This window comes from Emys orbicularis, chromosome 9 (assembly GCF_028017835.1).
Source record: "Emys orbicularis isolate rEmyOrb1 chromosome 9, rEmyOrb1.hap1, whole genome shotgun sequence".
Lineage (NCBI taxonomy): Eukaryota > Metazoa > Chordata > Testudines > Emydidae > Emys > Emys orbicularis.
The window spans coordinates 80,419,794-80,439,187 of record NC_088691.1 but is presented as its reverse complement, the minus strand read 5'-3'; the positions used below and the strand labels follow the sequence as shown (position 1 = coordinate 80,439,187).

The following is a 19,394-nucleotide window of genomic DNA, read 5'->3' as shown; positions in this document are numbered from 1 at the left end:
ATCTCCATCTTGATTTCCAGACTGACTGGTATGGTTAAATCTAGCTAAACATCCAAACTTCTGCATGATTAGCTGAACCAAACAAAACCTCCAAAACATTTCAAGTTGATCCTTTTACTAGTAACAATCATCAGCTTTATTGCAGGGATATTCACATTGATTCAAGGACTCCTATGGATTGCATACAGTTGTGTTCTATAGCTGTCTTAAAACCAGATAGTTTTAATTTCCTTTTATGAATGTAATCAAAGGAATAAAAGCTTTTAGTTATAGAACATGCTTAATTTAAGCTTCCCAGAGCATGTGTGTTAACTTAATGAACAATGTAGTACATCACTTCTGAAAATATACTTTTAAAATTGAAAACAGAACAAATAATTTTCAAGTTTTGACCCCAAAATCCCATCTTTTTTTTCTTTTTTTTACTGGACAATGCCAAGGGCAGAGAGCTAAGCCATGAACCACTCTGAAACCTGTCTATAATCATACAATTTCAAATGATATTAAGAAATTCACTTAAAGAACAGCCAGGTACATGCCGTACAGATAAAGCACATTTTTTCATTGAGTAGGATCAAAGACATGTCAAGATTTACAAGTCAGCAGAGCATTTTTATAGTCAATAAGGTGCTAACTAGGAAAGATTTGCCCACTGAGTGTTCACATGCAAAAGCTAGATATTCTAGAAGCCAGACCAAAATAAGTTCATGTCCTTACATTCTACAAGAAGAATAAATCAGATTCCATAAGAATAGTTTCTGTTTTTGTGAAGGAGAGAAGGGAAGGTTAGTATATAATTGTAGAGGAACCACTAAGTGAACTCAGATATAGTCTGAATCACAGTCAAAACAAAACAAAAATATCCAAAGATGGGAAGCACCTGGATAAAAAAAGAACACTGTCTTGAAATGTCTCAACAAATCCACTGGAAGGACAGAAAACTGGCTTAACTAGCAGACTGACTGTTTGCTCTCAGGAGCAGTGAAAATAGCAGAGGTAGCAGAATTACTAGCAACATCCTATTTTCCATTTAACACAAATAGCTAGTCTCCTTTGTACAAATGGCTCCCTGAATCCAACAGAACAAACTGTGGCATATCAGAATTGTCTAATCAGTCTGAGAAGGCAGGGACACCTCCAGGCATTTCTCCTCCATTCTGCTTTCTCATTCTGAACTTCACCACATCTCTCCACTCAGATCAACGCAGCAGTAGCTCCACTGCAAGCAGACAGCACAAAAACTCCTAAGTATCTCTGGGCTGATTTAATACAGACATGTAACTAGGGGCTTGGCGGCACAAGAAAATTGTAGCAATTTAACTAAATCAGTTTAAAAACTGTTTAGTTAAATTGATGCAGCCAACACCCTTATGTTGTAGACACTCTTATTTCACTTTAGCAAAAGCTGGTAAGGAATTTACTTCCACTAAATTGAGCGTATAAAAATTAAATGCTTTGCTGAAGCAGGCCGTAATGCTGTTATTTGTAACAGACAGCAAAGGTGGAGAAGAATCCGTGAACAGGAAGGCAGAGAGTAGACTTGAAGCGAGGGGTAGAGGATTATTTCTTGCAAGCTCCAACGGCAGGGAATGAGTGGGGACCTGTGAAGAACTGAGCAGGGACAGAGGTAAAAGCTCTGGTTCAAATGGCCATTGCTTCAGAACAGGATTCTCCTGTTTTGTGCCACTGAATATGGGGGATGTGGCTGAAATGTGAGTAATCCATGTGACTGTCCAGGGTTCCCAAGAGGACTCCCTGAAACACCAACATCCATGTAACTTTTGAGAAGGGCCATCAGTATGGTGGTGTTACTTCACAAGTGAATGTTATCAGAGGGAAAGAAGCTCTGCTCTCTCCTCTGTTGTGAAAGTTTTCTCAGGTCAAAGTGAAGACCTATCCAGGACAAGTTCTCAAACAATTAATATTTTCCATCAGGAAACTTGCGACAAATGAGAAATTTCTTAAGTCCCAATGCCTATTTCCAGGAGTTTGTAACTTGGCTGTAACTTTTCTTTCCTTTTTCTTTTTTCATTCAAAGTTCAAAGGAAACCTGCTTGGCCATTTTTTAAAGTTTATTGCTTTCAGATGCTTTCTGGGGCTTTTTAAATTTTGAAAATGTCTCTTAGTTCAGACTGTGGTTAATGCCATTCGGTGTTCTGGGAGGAGAACAGCACTCTGTTGTAGAAGAATTTGGTTTGTCACTTTGCTAATGTTTTTAAACAAAAATCTCATAAAAACGTTAACAAACACATTTTGACCAAATGCTCCATTTTGAAGATCCACTGACTTTAGCTCCAAATTTCAGCAGCTTCCTATATGTTATGGGTCACATTGTGCCATTAAGGCACCATGCCTTCTGGAACTCCCTGAATGTGAAAAGAGTGCAGCATGCTTATGACACAACCAAGTAGATCAGCAGATCTTAGCCAGCACTCTGAAGGAGATCCCAAAATAATTGCCATGGCAGCACTCTCTTCTCTGAGATTCATTTTAGGTCCCTGTTTATTTACCTATCTTCATTGGTCTTAATTCATCCTTGGCAAGTATCCACTGTGATGTAAAAGTCATCAAAAGAAAACCTTCCTTGATGTTTTGGAAGTAACTGAAGAGTCAACAATGCACGAATAGGTCTAAAATTGCTACACCAGTGATCTGACTGGGTTTCTGAAAACTCTCCCCCCTAAACAAAGAAAAGAAATAAGTCTCCAAAAGGGGAAGTGAAGTGATCTTTCAAAAGAGGAAACTGTGGTGATCTAAACTCTTATTATAGTTCAGACAAGCTTGGGAAATGTTCAGAGCGTGATGACACTCCGGATGATATTCTACATTGCTTCTAACTTGCAACTTTCTAAATTGCAATTTGGCAATCATGAGATGAGTTTGGGGAAGGGAATTAATTTCCATATAAGGAGACAGATCTCCTCCAGATGCAGGTCCCAAAAATGGCAGAAAAGCACGAAAGTTATGAATTACTTTATTTTAAAATGTTTGGAATGGCAATCATCATTTTTACCTCTCACATTTATTCCAAGTACTGTTATTGAAGGGCCAGATCCAAAACTGGTGTAAATTGATTTACAGCAGCTGAGGATCTACTCCCCAAATTTTAACTTACATGAACATCAGTCTCTCTTAATTTAAAGGTTACTACCTGTGTGATTACAGATCTATCATGTGATTAAGGGTTTGCAGGATTGGGAGTTACAGATTTATTTTTTTATCTATAAACTAATGTAGAAATTGGTACTAAAAAGTTCTCATTTGTCAAAGTTACTACACAACATAGGAAACAATTGGGGTTACAGATATTATTGAGTGATAACTACGGCTAAATGTTGCCTTTTTAGGGGAGGACCATAGTATCTGAATACCCTATTAAAAGCATGAAACAGAACAACAAAGCAAATGATATGTTGCTAACATGGTCTTTTAACCTTTCTAAACATTTAATTATAAATATCAAGTCTGTGCAATTTGGGATTATAAACACCAGCCTGCAGACTATGCTGATAACTACAGTTAAGTGGAAAGCCATCTTTCAGCATATTTTGACAGTCTGCAGCACAGTGCTGGCTCACGGCCTGTGTTGCCACAGACATCATAAGGTGTCGAAAACATTGTCAGGCATTTTAGATAAGAAAAGATTCAGGGCAAGGGAGAAGAACAGCTACAGAGGAATAGAATTTATTAGGGCTGTAGCAAAAGATAAACAGGAGGCCTCTGAGGGAATTCAAGCAGTATATACCCAGAAAGGAAATCAGCTAGAAGCTGAAGAAGATCTCTTATACAGGTAGCTAAAGTATCATTATACCAAGTCCTGACTATCAATATCTATCCATCACACCCATTTACATAGTTCTTAGGTGCTGCTACTCTTGTGTTTGGTTTAGCAAATCTTAAAAGGTTTGAGTGGTACCTATTTGCTTTTGTTTTAGTGAGAAAAGTGTATGTGTTATGAAGTTATAGCATGAAGGTCATGTCACAATCTGTTCAGAGGCTTTTATCAAGACATCGTATTAACTGCCTGGATCAGAGGCATGCACAGGAATTTAAATTTGACCACTTTTGGAGGAGCACACTCTGTGACCCCACTGAGTGTGGGCTCAGTGCTGGAGGAGCCGTCAGTTCCTGCCGCGACCCAGGGACTGGAGGAGCTTGCTTCCCCTTGCCGCGACCCCAGGGCCGGGAGGATCTCTCTCTCTCTCTCACCCACCACAGCCCCAGGGCCACCCCCCCCCCCCCGGCCTTGTGCACATCCCTGGTCTGGATTGTAATTTATGTGCTTAGTTAGTTTCCTTCACAAGCACAGAATTGAAGATGCAGGAGACTAATGCATAAGATTAATAATAGGAAATAAAGCATATTACTTCCTACCTCCAGTCTGTCCGTCCTCATTAATTTCTGTGCAGCAGCAGCAGCAGCTGCGGGAACGGGGACACCAGGATTCCCTGCAACCAGCATCGGTGCAGTTGGTAAGATCTCTGCTGGGACCAAGCCTGGGGAGACAGGCCCCAGGTAGGGATTAAAGGCTGCTGATGCATTAGTGGCTAAACTTGGTGCAACTGAAAACATTGGCTGAAAAAAAAAAAGAAGAAACAACTATTTAATGTTTATACTAGTCAATATATTAAGTTCTACCATATACTCTAAAGTGGCTGGTTCTGGCTGTCTTTTTACCCATGATAGCAGTGTATTTTTGTTATTAATACAAACAAAACATTAAGGAATATACAGCAGATATATGGAATCTTAATATACTCATTTAGTAAAAATTCCATTAAGAGGGAATTCAATTTTAAGTTCCCCACTCATTTTGTCTGTAAAGGGTAATTCTGACATGCATATGACATGTGACAATAGTACGACTGACCTTTGACTCTATCACCCCTTCAGCAGCCTGGCCACAAGTCAGCACTCCCACATGGCCGTGTAAGAAAAGCATCTTACAACTGTGATGTCAGATACCCTCATGTGCACGTTTGAAGTGTGTACAAACATCCACAAATGAGAAAGGAATCTCAGTGGGTGAGAAAAGGCATCCTTACATTCAGTCATTGTTAAACAGCACCGACATAGATTCTCCTTTTATTTTCCCTACTGTAAATAGGTAGTGAGGCAGTGGAATTACACCAGCGTAAAAGAGGTCCAAGATCAGAATATAACAGCAACAACAATTCTTTTTGGTAAAACTAAGCAGGTTGCCCATCCAGATATTCAGTAGGAAATAAACGAACAATCTCAGTGCCTTAGATATTGAAGCCAACAACTGAAGCCTTCATAGGCTCCTTCAAGTTCATCCATTGCGAGGAGAACTTAAAAGGGTCCAGAAGCTCAACTATAAGACCAAATTCTGTGCTGTTACACTGGTGTAAAACTGAAGTAACTCTACTGCTCCACTGAATTCAAAGGAATTGCTCCATCAGTATAACTGACAGCAGAATTTAACCCAGAGTCCGTACTTTTGATATCTGAGTAGAATAGCTGGTAAATGCATCATGAAAGCTCTCTTCAAACCTGTATTCTTAGGCTACAAATGAATATGTACCTAAAAGCCTAACGGATCTCCCTTTCTCTTTCTCGATTGTGGTTTCTCTTAGCCGGGTACGCTACACAAGGATATGTTTTTGTATTCTCTAAGAAGTGACTCAAGTGCTTAGCAAGCCAGGAGCCAAAAATATCATTTTAAACATTGGACAAGGGGACAATATATACAAAGACCATTTACAAAGCACGGTGGTGTAAACTGGAAGTAAATCCTCTGAAGTTTCTGGATCTTCATCAATGTCAATGAGAAGAGAATCAGGCAAATTTAGTGTAAGTAGCAGCAGATTAATTTCCTTTTGACAAATTCCATCTAATGTACAGTGTACTTTTCATTAATATACTGTTAGTAGATGGAAAAATTAGTAAAAGAGATCAAGCAACAGGATTGGCCAGTTAGTGCTGTGACTATATGGATAGCAATGTATGGCTAGAAGAGTCCCTCCTTCAGCTCAATATACCAACTATAGGGTAAATAATATGTTTTCTATTCATTTTCTATTTAGATAATTAGGAATATACTGCAATGAGAAGTGCAGCTGATTTTACAAAAGCAGCCTCAAATCATTCTGAACCTTGTCTTACAGGTACTTTGCAAAGTGCTGTATACATTTGTTGTATCAGATTAATAATTAATTATACTGACCCAGCCTAAGGTCCCTTTGCACTCTTGTGGTGCAAAGGTGACTTAAAGCTGCGATAAGCAGGCAGCACAGCATTTCCCCTGGATTGGGGAATTCCCAGGTGGTGTGTAAATCCAGCTCTATACATTAAGATGGGAGCAATTCTCAGACAGTGCAGGAGCCCCAGAGAACCATTAAGAGTAGGCATAACTTACAGCATCCATGAGACTGCTCTCAGTTACACCAAGGCTAAATTATCTCTTAGCTGGCCTCATGATGAAGTAGGGTAAAGATGGTGTTAAGCCACCTTTGCTACCTAGATGAGCTGAGCGCATTTTTGTTACACCTGAGAACTGCACACACAGAAGATTATATATATATATATATCATCATGCAAAGAGATATTTGTCCATTTTTCTACTCTAAAAACTAAGCCTAACATCTAAGTTTCTCCAAAGATTTCTCCAAAGAATAAGTGTGTATTACTTATAATAACTATTTTCTTCAGGTCCCTGAGATTTCAGTTTATTCATTCCTTTCTACCACAATATTTCCGTAAACTTTATGTGTAGTTAATATAGGAAATATATCCAACAAAACCTGGTACTAATTGTTTCTGATTAAACAAGGTAAATAAACTATGATATGGTTGATCAACATAAACAGTATCTGATAGTATGATACAGAAACAAGGTAAAAAAATATACAAACCATAACTTCTTTGAAAAAGTTGACATTTTGTAACTGTGCCAAAATAAATGGAAATAAAATATTAATTCACATTCTGTAATTAAACAAATTGAGGGAAGGGGATACAAGGTAGAGGCAAAACATTTCTAAATGCTTCACAGCAAGTCAAGGAAACTCCTTGGGTTCCCACAAAGCTTCAGCTTCTATTGCTGAGAACATTTCATTAAATCCTTTATACAAGGATTTAGTGCAATCCAGAGTAAGTCAGAAGAGGGGTTTGTGGGCAAGGAGGTTATATAGTTTGTCAGAGCAGAGGAATGGGAGTTGGGACTCCTATAGTTTATTCCCATCTCTGCTACTGACTCATTGTGTGCTATTGTGGAAGCCACTGGTTTATCATGATATGCCTTAATTTTCTCATCTGTAAAGTGGACATAATACTATGCAGTGTTGTTGTAGCCATGTTGGTCTGAGGATATTAGACAGAGAAGGTGTGTGAGGTCATAGCTTTTACTGGACCAACTTCTGTTGGAGAAAGACAAGATTTCGAGCTTACACAGAGCTCTTCCTTCATTGTCTGCTGTTTGTGTTGCACTGAAACAGTTTGACACTTTGACACAGAGTACTATGGACTGGTCGTGAAATAATGTAAAATCATAAACATTATATAAAAATGAAAAAAAATTAAATTAAAAAAATATGAAATTCAAAACTGAAATTTTGAAATTTTTCAAAATGAAAAATTTCCCCAAAGTTTCTTTTTATTTTGAAAATTTGTTCTATGGGAATTTTCATCACAATAGACACTTTTTTCAAAATATTTCAGTCTGATGAAAATGGCATTTTTCAATGAAAAAACATTTCGACAAAAAATTTCCAACCAGCTCCACCCACAAGGATAAATTGGTCTCATTACATATCCCATATATCTTAACATTAAAAGCAAACAGTAAATACATTAAGGTTTACAGTGAACAAGGAAAACAGGAAGACTTGATTTTCAGGCAGAACTGGGTCTCTCTCTTTATGCATCTAATTTTGTGGCTTCAAACAGCAATTTTGCCCAGATATCTAAACACCTCATTGTGCCTATATGTCATGTAGATAGATCTTCAAACAACAGAAATTGTTCATACAAATAATAGCAGGGACAAAATATTTCCTGCAACTATTTGCACACACAACATGTTTCAAAATCTGACAATGACCGCACCGCACCTCAAGCCGGGGGGCCGTTGTCTAGCCTGTCAGGGGAAGTTGTGTACCTCTTTAAGGGCAGAGGCACGGAAGTTGCTGCAGACACAGATCAGGTCAGCATGAGGATGTTGACTCATCTTCTCCCCCTCCCCCCAGGGGGCTGGAAGAGCAGGGAAAGTACATAGGTGCAAGCTGGGTGGGCGTGTAGGGAAGGAATATAATGATCAGATAAATGATTTGGTAAGGGATTTAAAAGGAGGTGTTTGTTAAAGGAACGGAAACATTGCGGGTTCTTGGCTTCAATAGTAGGGAGCCAGCCACCCTTCTCTTCACCCTCAATCAAGGTGGGGGGGGAGGATAAGGTCCCAGCAGCTGGTTGGCTGGGGAGCAGGATGGACGGGGAGGGTGGGCGGACAGAAGCCCCTGGGTAGCTATTGAAATGATCATGGAGTCATCTGCACTGTAAAACTTTTATCTATTGGGTACCCCCAGACAGTTAATAATAAAGTTGCGGCCTAATTAAACCACATCCAGTGTCTCCTGCCCTCCTTCTGGTGAAGCCGGATAATGAGGCTGCATTAACATTGTATGAATAACCTTTACTTTGGGAATTTCATGACTTTTGAGAGCTTAATTTTTCCAACCTTGGTACTAAATTATTTCTATTTTTTTATGTTTACATTTAATTTCCTTGGATCCTCAAAGCAAAAGTAAATAAATAAAACATAGAACTATTTGACTTGAGTTTGTTTATGCCAATACATTCCAGGATCTGTAGATACGATAAACTCATTTGCAATCCAACACGCTCCAATAAAGCTGCCTGCAACTCACTGGGTTCCTTGAACCCTATTCAGCTTGCAAATGTTACAGGCTTTAGTACAATGACCCTTAATAAACATGTCCTTAACCCGTGTTAATAAAGAGTTCAGAAACCTTCTAATATACACATACAAAATGGCCAGTTTTGATCAGAACACATATGAAATGTGTTCTCAAGCTAGAATAATTCAGAATGGGCTGAACTGGATCACTTGTCAACATAAAAACAAAACAAAAAACCCCAACACCTCCGCAATGAAACCAAACATGGCAATTTTCATAAAAAAGGAATCTGAGAAAGTTATGAGACAGGCAATTTATAATATAGCTTTCAGTAGCTGCTACCTGTGCCTGCAATATTAAGTTATTACTTTAACAACAAAAAGGGGATTTCTTTAATCCACAAGCCTCCGCAAGTAAAGGTGCTGGCACATTCTGCTGAAGACTTCCCTTGTGGCTACATCAATGAAAGAGAGATCCACGATCAAAACTTCACCCTGTTTCACAGCTTAGAATAAATTCCCAGGCAGCTTTATAGAATACACTGTTGGCTGACAATTATAGTCAAATCAAGGGACACAACTTTCTGGCAGTGTATAAGCAGTGGACCCTCGGGTCCATACACAATATCAGGGTGTTGGCAGCACAAACTTGCTCCCACTGAAACTTCACTGGAAGCAAAATTTGTTCCCAGCACTGGTAGCACTCACGGGCTAGAGGCTCTGCCTGGTTCACAAGCACAAATCACTAATTTAAGAATTTTAGGCAATCCTGATAAGTACAAGGAGGATGTCCTGAGAAGGCTGAAAGAAGAATTAGTATATATCTGTGGGGTTTGCAGATGTGGTTCTTTCTGACTCTCCACTGTGTTGAGCCTTGTGTAGTCACATACTTTACCCATGTAAAATGTAAGCAAGTCAAAACAGCAGTGTTTTACGCATAGGCCTGGGCTACACTAGCAGGGGGGTTCGAACTAAGATACGCAACTTCAGCTACGCTATTCGCTTAGCTAAAGTCGAAGTATCTTAGTTCGACTTACCTGGCCGTCCTCACGGTGGCGAGTCAACCGCCACGGCTCCCCTGTCGACTCCGCTTACTCCTCCTGACGAGGTGAAGTACGGGCATCGATTTGGGGATCGATTTATTGCGTCTAGACGAGACGCGATAAATCGATCCATGATTCATCGAACACTACCCGCCGATCCGGTGGGTAGTATAGACGTACCCATAGTTAGACTGTAAGTGCCTCAGGGCAAGGATTGTGTCACGTTATGTATCTGTACAGTGTCTATCAAAATGGGATTTCAATCCTGCCTGGAGCTTCTAGACACTAATTTTAATAATACTTTTTACTCACTTTGCACAGATATGATTATCTGTAGGACATGAATTTTACAGTAGCTAAACTCCTCCCCCCACCCATGATGACCCACCTTGGATGACTGTGTCCTGGATTTCTCCTCAGCTATGTGACCCTGTTAGTGTTCTAAAACTATCCTATGTACCGCGGACCATCTTGACATTCAGAGTACAAAAATAGGTAGCTTCCTGGATTATACTCTAACATGGAAAAATTGGAAAGAGTCCAGCGGAGGGCAACAAAAATGATTAGGGGTCTGGAGCGCATGACTTATGAGGAGAGGCTGAGGGAACTGGGATTGTTTGGGAACTGGTCCTGCTTTGAGCAGGGGGTTGGACTAGATGACCTCCTGAGGTCCCTTCCAACCCTGATATTCTATGATTCTATGATTCTATGATTCTATGGCTTAAACACAAGAAGAATTTTGCCACCTTAAAATGTTGTTTTTCCTGAAGTGGGACCGAGCCTGTTGTATTTTATCCTGCTAGACTTCCCTCAAATGTTACGTAAGCTTTAGGGACTGGCCATCAACACAATGAAGAAACAGAGGACATGGACTCAGAGGCTCAGGATAAACACTGCTTAGGGCTTGGAGAAGCTTATATCCCCTCTTCTCTTTCCCACTCTCCAAAATGTTTGCATTAGATCAGGGCCTGGAACTATCCTGTGCAGGATTCAAGTTCTCAAGCCCGATGGATGTGGTCACCTGCTCACTGGCTCAATCCTACCCACCTCCCTGCCTGCCAAGAAAAACTATTAAAAGTTGACATATGCCCAAATGCAGATTTGAAGTTACCTTTCTCTTTGCCACCAGTAGAGGGGTAGCAATGCATAAATACTGCTATTGGACAGACAATGCTTCAGCACTGTTGAACCGTTGCTTCTGACCCTCTGCTAGCTCTGAGCGCTCTCCATAGATGTGTGCATTTTGCATTAGGATGGGGAAGGGTGTTAAAGTGACAGTATTTTCAGAATATCTCTTTCATGTTTATTATACTTTTCAGAAATTCAGGAGTAGAGCTGGTCAGGAATTTTTTGACAAAAGATTTTTTTTTGGTCAGACTATGCTGATTCTGCAATTGATCTTGGGAACGTTCCAGATTTGAAACTTTCATCAAGAAAGCTCTCTCGGATCCTGTATGGGAATTTCTGGTCAAAATATATAAGAGAGAGTGAAAACACACATGCAAGCCTTTATCCATTCTGGAGTAGCCAATAGCCTGGGGGCTAAGGCACTCACCAGGGTTGGAGGAGACCTGAGTTCAAATCCGTACTCTACCTGATTTAGCGGAGGGATTTGAACATAGGTCTTCCACGTCCTAGGTGAATGCTCTAACAACTACCAGGTTATTGGCAATTGTGGGGTGTGGAGAACTGGAAGACATTCTGAACTGTCAGAAACAATTTACTGCCCAGCTCTATCCATCAGGCAGCAAAAGTTTCTAGAAAATGCAAATAAGCAGAAGTGAGAGAAGAGGCTGAATTGGAAGGCTCAGGAATTTAAGATCGGGAATGTTAAGCTGATGTGGTATTTTAATTTTGTTTTAGTACACTGAAGAGGTGCATCAACTTGAAATCTAGTCATTTCATAAATGAAATTTCAGTATCTGTCCCTAAATCCCCTGCCAATTTTTGTGGTTTTATGATCCCATCTTTCGAGCCCTGCACAGATACAAAACTCGTATCCACATCCAATCCACAAAAAAAGGGCCACGGATAGAAAGTAGATATCCGTGGATTTGCAGGGCTCTACCGATCTTCCTACTTTTTTATTTAAATGTTTTTCATACTTAAATGCTCATCTGTGCTGAAAAAGACAAGTCCAGGGTCTCATTAACATCCTTGTTGTGAGAACAACACAAACTCAAACACAAAACTGATAAGCAATAGTCTATGCTATATTTGTAACCTACACCACCTTCCAAGATACTGAACTTCCACCAGTCAAGAAAGCTGAAGTGCTTCGACCAGGATATACTCCTCCATCAGAGTTTTTAGTTTGAAGTCAATGAAACTTGTGCTCCTGTGTCACCTAGGTGCTTTTGAAAATCCACACTTAATTGCCTAAATGTGGGTTTAGGAGTCCAATTTAAGTCTGCTATTTTGAAAATGCTGGCCTGTGTGTATAAAAAGTTCACAATAACTGTTAATGTACAGAAAATCTAAATAATGTTTCACTGATAGCACTGAAGCAGTTTTGTTTTGAAGTGACAAAGATTCTATGGCACTTTGAGAAAAGTTTTATTAAAAACTATAATTTTAGCTCCTGGTGCTTTAAATACTTATGCACATATTTAACTTTAAGCATATGAAATTGATGGGAATAAAGTTATATACTTTCTTAAGTGTTTTCAGAGTCAATTCATTTTCAATATTTTTGACTATTGCAATTTGTAAAATTCCAATAAGATACCTTACTAGCAGTGGCCCCATCATCGAACATTTCGTTTATTATAAATTTTAATCTGAAGTTGCAAGAGCACAAATTTTCAAATTAGTTTTATAAAACCTCAGCCTGATTTTAATCAATGATTTTTAAAAATCATGTGATATAAATGATTTAAATTACCTTGATTTAAATCTCTTCACCTTGGGGAAACTGATTATATCAGAGGAAATAGATTATACATAAAGGCTGACAAAAGAATGAAGTAAATAAACTGAAAAAAAAAAAGAGAAAATGTTTTTTCTCTAATCTCTTCCAGTTATAGTATTCACAGCCATTACTGGTATCAAAAATAATTTAAAATGTTTGTCAAACAGAAGTATGGTTTTTGAATTGATCCTATCACTTTACTTCCTCACTTCAGGTTCTTCGCTAAGTTAGTTCATTTCGCTTTTGTTAAATCATTTGTTATTGATTTTTAGTAAACAGAACACAAGGCAACAAGAACCAGAGTCAAATGGGATCATATATATTTTTCCTACAATACTCTGTAATAACATCTGTTTCAATTATGCTCAGGAAACCATTAAACAATTTTAGGGCCAGATTATTAGAGTGGCATCCATTTGCAGACAATATCGCTGGTGCATCAAAACCCCCTATTGTACATGCACATATTGAATGCACATGGCTTTTGAAAAAATAAATTCTATTGTTTTTGCACTCAAGTGATTACATACAAAAATTGCACATGTAAGAGTTTTGTCCCTTAATATAAAGGGCTTTTTGGAACACAAACAGAAGCCTTTGTGCTATGCTTTAAAATAAATTGACCTAAATTCTGCTCCCGATTTGGGACTGCATGGATGTAAGAAAAGGCAGAATTTGACCTACCAACTTTAATATTAAAGTAAATGTTACTTCCATTTGTTTATCTTGCAGAAAATTATTATTCTAGTATTGTTTTAAAATAGAAATGTCATTACAGCTTAGCTATAGCATCTATACATTAGTATGTGCAAAGCAAAGGACAAGTGGAAGCTGTGTTTGGTTATACTGCATTATACAAATAAATTCTGTGTTATGGACAATATTTTTCCAAAGCACCATCCTAAACTTGCACAGCCAAGTTCTTGCATGGTCCAAAACTTGGATTTGCACAAATACATCTATGGTTTTGGATGTTCAAAAACTTGGATGACCAGTTTGGGGCTATTTTGAAGATATAACCCACAAGACATATTCTTCATTTGAGTTATTTCACTGGTACAAAGAATGGGATTATTTCATATTAGAAAGCAAGCAAAAGACAGGGTGCACCAACTCACAGGTTGAGGCCTTTGGTAGGCCCACATCTTAGAGTACTGTCTGGGTTATACTTTGATAACATTATGTCATCTCCACTGTTAGTATGGTACCTTAACATTCTGGAGTTAGTATGCTGTTGTCAGTCTACTTAATTTCCTTGCTTTAACTAGTACTACTTTTAATTTGAAGAAAGGCCTATCACAACACAGCAAAAATTAAAATGTAATATTTTCTCACCTTGAACGTATGGTATTGATAATTGGTATCAATGTCGATGTAATATGGAGATCCCTCCCCCCCTCTTTTTTGGAATGACTGAGGCATATAGTTCTATGAGAGAATAATAATTGTATTGAGTTAACTAATTAAAATATGTTAAAAAAATTACTGATATTTTTAAACCCAGCAAGCGTGGGACCTTGCAACTGTTTTACACAACTATGATAGTTCTTGCTACTGCTCTGATTTTTGCAATGTCTCTACTTTTACATTTAGGAATTTTAAATTATTACTACATTATTTTTAAAATAAAAACCAAGTTAAAAAGAAAATCACAAATTATTAATGCAGTTTGCTAGGGAAACAGGCAAAAGGAAGGTGTCCAAGGGTGAATTCTATTTCATCAAGTTACCCACAACCAAGATAGGATGCTTGGGGAACAAACAGGGGAAAGTGCAGATGTAGCGTTTTCCATCCATTCACTTCTCATAGGCTATCACTTTACCTCCCTTCATCCCTATGTATGAAATAAAAGAACTCCTGCAACTGGCAGTGCAGTGGACTGCCTAATGTACTTTTTTGCATAGAACACACTAGTCCTGTTCATCTTTTTTGGTGCCCTCCAGTAATTGAGTTAGTGGCTTGGACCTGAAGGATTGGGGGCCAAATTTATCCTCAGTTAACTCAACTGATTTCAGTGGAATTATATCAGCGATGTGTCCTGCACTGTGTGTTCAACTCCCAACTGCGTATGTATATAGTTGGCTGATGACAGTCATATTTATATACACTGAGCTGTGGATCATTGCAGCAATATAAACTAACTCATCCCCTTGGAGACCAGCTTATGTGATACACTGCCATGTGCATATTAAGCAAGGTATCAGAAAAGTAGGACAGGCAATATGTATTAATGATTAGGTCATGTTGTAACCAGAGAACAGATTTCTGATAGGTTTTCCTTATTATTCACATTTTAAAAAATGGAATTAATTTACTGATCCTTCTGCCTGACAAGCCTGATGTGTTGACCTTGCATGTCAAATTTACATTAAACACACAGGTCTAACTGCCAGCTTTGAACTTTGTCTAACAGCGTACTGTGAAAATGTAGTAATTTTAAAATTCCTATAGCATGTGAACTGTGCAAAGGAAATCTATTTTGCTGGCACTCTGGATGGACATACATTTTTTCAAATTAAAATTAATATAATTAAATCAACAAAACAAGAAATAATATTATTCCAAGTACAGTTCATACAAGGTAAAATAAAGCACTATAAATGGTTACAGAAAGGCATTTTATTGTATTTGATTTCTCCATCATTTAGTGGTTGATGCCAAATTTTACTGGCATCTTACTAGATATCTGATACTGGCTATCTTATATCATCAGTCTTAGTCTATTTGCAATAACTTGTTTTATAATTATCTGTGGCTCTTCACTATGTTGCCCTGTTGATAAATAAGAGTTGAAAACATGCTTACCACAGGTTGTAATGGGGCACCAGGCATCATGGCATTGGCTAGTTGCATTTGCTGGGCCAGCATGGCCATGTTCTTCTGCTGAATCAGGTTATTGCGTCCATTTATCTCCAACTGTGTTTTTAAGTGTGGGGGTGGGTGAAGATATTTGCAGTTCTCTCTTGAGCATCGACCCTAAACATAGGAGAAATGAGCATAACTAGTGTTAAAACAGCCACAGGAATATCTACCTTCATTATGTCACTTACCAAACAAGAGAAACCAAAGATCTAGGGAGAAAAAACAGCTAATTCTATGGATAACCAAATATTTATAAGAGCAACAACAAATAAAGAATGATAGCCTTAAAGTAGTATCACTAAACTATATGTTTTACAGCATGTTCTCAGAGAACCACTGTTGCTAAAAGTGAGCAAAATGCTGTTTCCTTGAAAAGAAAACATAATTGTTTTCTGTGGTTACAAAATCTTTTTCAATTAAAAATACCCTAGTCAAAGCACTAATGTAACCCACAGACCTGCCTCCACAAGTCTCCACATTGGCAAAAGTTTATACAGCGAGACATCCAACTACTGGACTACAGTCCAACTTTAGAAGTGAGCCCAAGAAAGTACAAGTACTATTCTCAACATGCTAAAGACTGATCTGTTTGCATTACAATAAGGGGAATAGGAAGCAATGAAAGGAAAAGGTTATCATATAAAATACATTTTTTTTGAAGTGGCACACACCATCTATGAGAGGCAGAAACCAACAGTGGCAGTAATATGCATGTTCTATACAATAAATTGGACATGCTAATTTTGTCTGGATTAAAAGGATGCATCAATGTGAACTTCAGTTACATTTTTTAAGAAATGAGGTAGAAGTAATTTCAGGTACATCACCTACCCCAGAGTCCCCCTGCTAAGAAGACAACGTTGCTTGTTATTTCAGAACTGTTTCTCTCTTCCCTGGTGCTGTATGAAAGACCCCACACGTAACAAAGGAAAATTACTTCAGAAAATGTTTTCAAAAGTGACCTCTGATTTCTGGGTGCCTTTCTTAAAGTCTGGGGTCCCAGCTTGTGAAACTATGAGGCTTCGTTTTTGGGAGTGCCGAGCACTCACGGCTCCAGCTGAAGTCACTGGAAACTGTGCAAGCGGTACACTCTAAAAACTAGGCCGAAGGTTTCCGGAGTTGGGCATCCAAAAAGGTGGTACCTAAAATCACAGGTCACTTTGGAAAATGCTGGCTTTACTAAATATACAGGAGAAAGAATAAAACTGAGTACACACAAAATGCTGCCAAATGCACAAAGTAAACACACTGAAAAGCAGGAAAAACAATTTCCCTCAGTAAATCTCTGTTATAGTAATTTTTGTAACAACACATATCACAACAGTAGATAAAACATTACCAGAGAGAAGTATGATTTTTAAGATGGTATCCCTTTTACATTTCATATGACTTAGGTTAGAAAACATCATCATTGAAAAGCCCTATGCAATAACTGCTCTTAAACTTTCAACAATGAAGCCCGCTCTTCCTCTGAGACATTAAATCAACTGAAAAAAACAAAAATACAAGGAGAATAAAATCTTTTGTTGGGAGAACAGATCTCTTAAACTGTGAGTTTTTGCTTCCTCCCTTAATCTTTGAAATGAATCCAAGCAGGAGCAGAGACAGAAAAACAGAGCCTTAATTTAAGCTGTTTTTATCTGGCTTGGCTTTGCTTTTTCAGGAAACAAATTAACTCAATATAGTTTGACCTTATACTGAATTTTGCTCAAAAAAACTACAAAGCTAATTTGAACTCTCTTTTTAAGTAAAAAAAAACAACTTTTTTTTCTACCTATTTTTTTCTACTCTTGGCAGCTCAACATATATGAACCTCATTTTCACAGTGAGCCAATTGGCATTTCAATGATCTTTGCATAATTCAGTATGTCTGATAATGGGATTTTACATAATTCTTGAAATCACTTTGGGGTTATGTATCCATTGCAGTCACTCTAAAGAATACTGCACTAAAATGTATTTTTCAGAGCACCTGTTTATAATTATTTAGAACATTTCCATGAGTGAAATATAGTTTCCATTACAAGATTCAATCTTCTGAATCCTGTTTATCCAGCGCAAGGATGGATAAACAGATATACCAATTTATTACAGTCACAACAGAAAAAATGCAGATGCAGGTACTAAACAAACAATAGCACTATCATGCTGGTCAAGTTGAGAGACATACTTGTAGCTTTTTGAGCTAGCAGTCCTCAGAAGGTCATGGACGATGGTTCTGTGACAGGCTGAGGCATATTAGGGAAAAGATGCCTTGCTACAGAAAGCCAAAAATACTTCCATGATGAGGAGCTGTGGACCTGTCTGGAGGGAGAAGAACTTATGCTTCCAACCTCACGATTTTGCATCTATCCATACCCCCAGCAGGGATCACAATGGCTGTGGGAGTTAATACAGCCTCAGCAAATTCCCCAGAGTATCCCTTCCCACAGTAAAACCTGTGGCATGGGGATCAGGTGGAGGAAATCTAAATGAGAATCCCCTCACAGAGTTCATCCCTTATTGCTCTGCTGGGGGTGTGTGGTTTACCCTTATTTGGAATGAGTCACAGGGCCGGCACCCAAGTCCCATGGATCTCCTGGGATCTGCTGGAAGCCCTGACCATCCATATGTAGGCAGAGAAAGCAACTCTCCGTGGCATGTTTTCTTTGGAGCCACACTGCTCCAGGGGCGTTCCCCAGCTATAGCTGCCCTAGGGACCCCTTTTGTGGGGAGGAGCAGGGGACTGTGGAAGTGGCGCTAAAGAAACGCTCCAGATAATCCAGCCCCAGTTTATATTATCTTTTCCAGGTAAAGTCCACAGAGACAGAGTGGGACACTCCTGCCCCTGGCTTACCTAGTCCTTGCCCTTTTTCTCTTTCCCTCCCAGTCTTTCACAGAGATCGCAGGAGCAGAGAGCCCTCTCTGAAGTCGGAAAGAAGGCCATTCCTTGTAGGAAGCTGACCTTGCTTACCAGATGGGAGGAGACAATCCATGCCTCAGAGAATCCCCTCTGCATGTGGATCTGGGGGACACAGTCCACCATCATTTCAATTAGCCTCACCCCTACGTAAGGCAATTGGATTGGGCTGAGAAAGTGAGAATGCAGACTTTGCAGGGCCATTTTGCAGCCCCAAAATATACACTTTAATATTAAAAATACCTTGTTATTCTTTTTTGAAACACATGAATGGAAGGCTATATTAAGAATGTACCTATATTGTACCTGAACTCTTAAATGCACTCAAGGGTAAATTTGAACAAATTGAAGAAATCAAATTTTATGACATTTATGACTTTTTTAGAGTTCTCTGTCCATCTCATAGAAGAACAAGTCTCATCCTTAAATAGCAAAAACTGATATTTCCTAATATTCAACATTTACTTACACACAAACACCCCTAAATTATATTATATCTGGCTTATGTACTGCATTTTTTTTTAACAATCTCCACAAAAAAAGTTCCTTCAATGATGTTTTGCTAAGCCATCTAATCAATGAAGATCTCACACAGAGAATGCATGTATCTACACAGTGCATATGCTGTGGCATAAATATAACATAATTCCCTCATGATGTTCCAAGCCACCATAAGGAGGATCTGATTGGCCAAATATCATATCTAACTAAAAACTGCAGAAATTTAACAAGACTGTGATGTTCTGTAAGACAGTTTACATCCAAAACCAAATAAAATTCTCCTCTTCCAAAAAGAAATTCTAA

General features: G+C 38.6%; 1 protein-coding gene across 7 annotated transcripts in view; it reads right to left on the bottom strand.

Annotated features, from left to right (window-relative positions):
* The window catches only part of MBNL1 (muscleblind like splicing regulator 1), a 194,375-nt gene that overhangs the window by 22,665 nt on the left and 152,316 nt on the right, over positions 1 to 19,394 (bottom strand). For 5 of the 7 annotated variants that reach the window (XM_065410401.1, XM_065410400.1, XM_065410403.1 and 2 more), the window contains 4 exons: positions 15,635 to 15,805; positions 14,165 to 14,257; positions 6,876 to 6,908; positions 4,375 to 4,575 (listed from right to left, as the gene is read on the bottom strand). In XM_065410401.1, coding sequence (XP_065266473.1) covers positions 4,375 to 4,575; positions 6,876 to 6,908; positions 14,165 to 14,257; positions 15,635 to 15,703 — 396 coding nt within the window. In that variant the 5' untranslated portion in view covers positions 15,704 to 15,805. The remainder of the gene's footprint in view (positions 1 to 4,374; positions 4,576 to 6,875; positions 6,909 to 14,164; positions 14,258 to 15,634; positions 15,806 to 19,394) is intronic. The other 2 variants (XM_065410398.1, XM_065410399.1) reach the window with 2 other exon arrangements.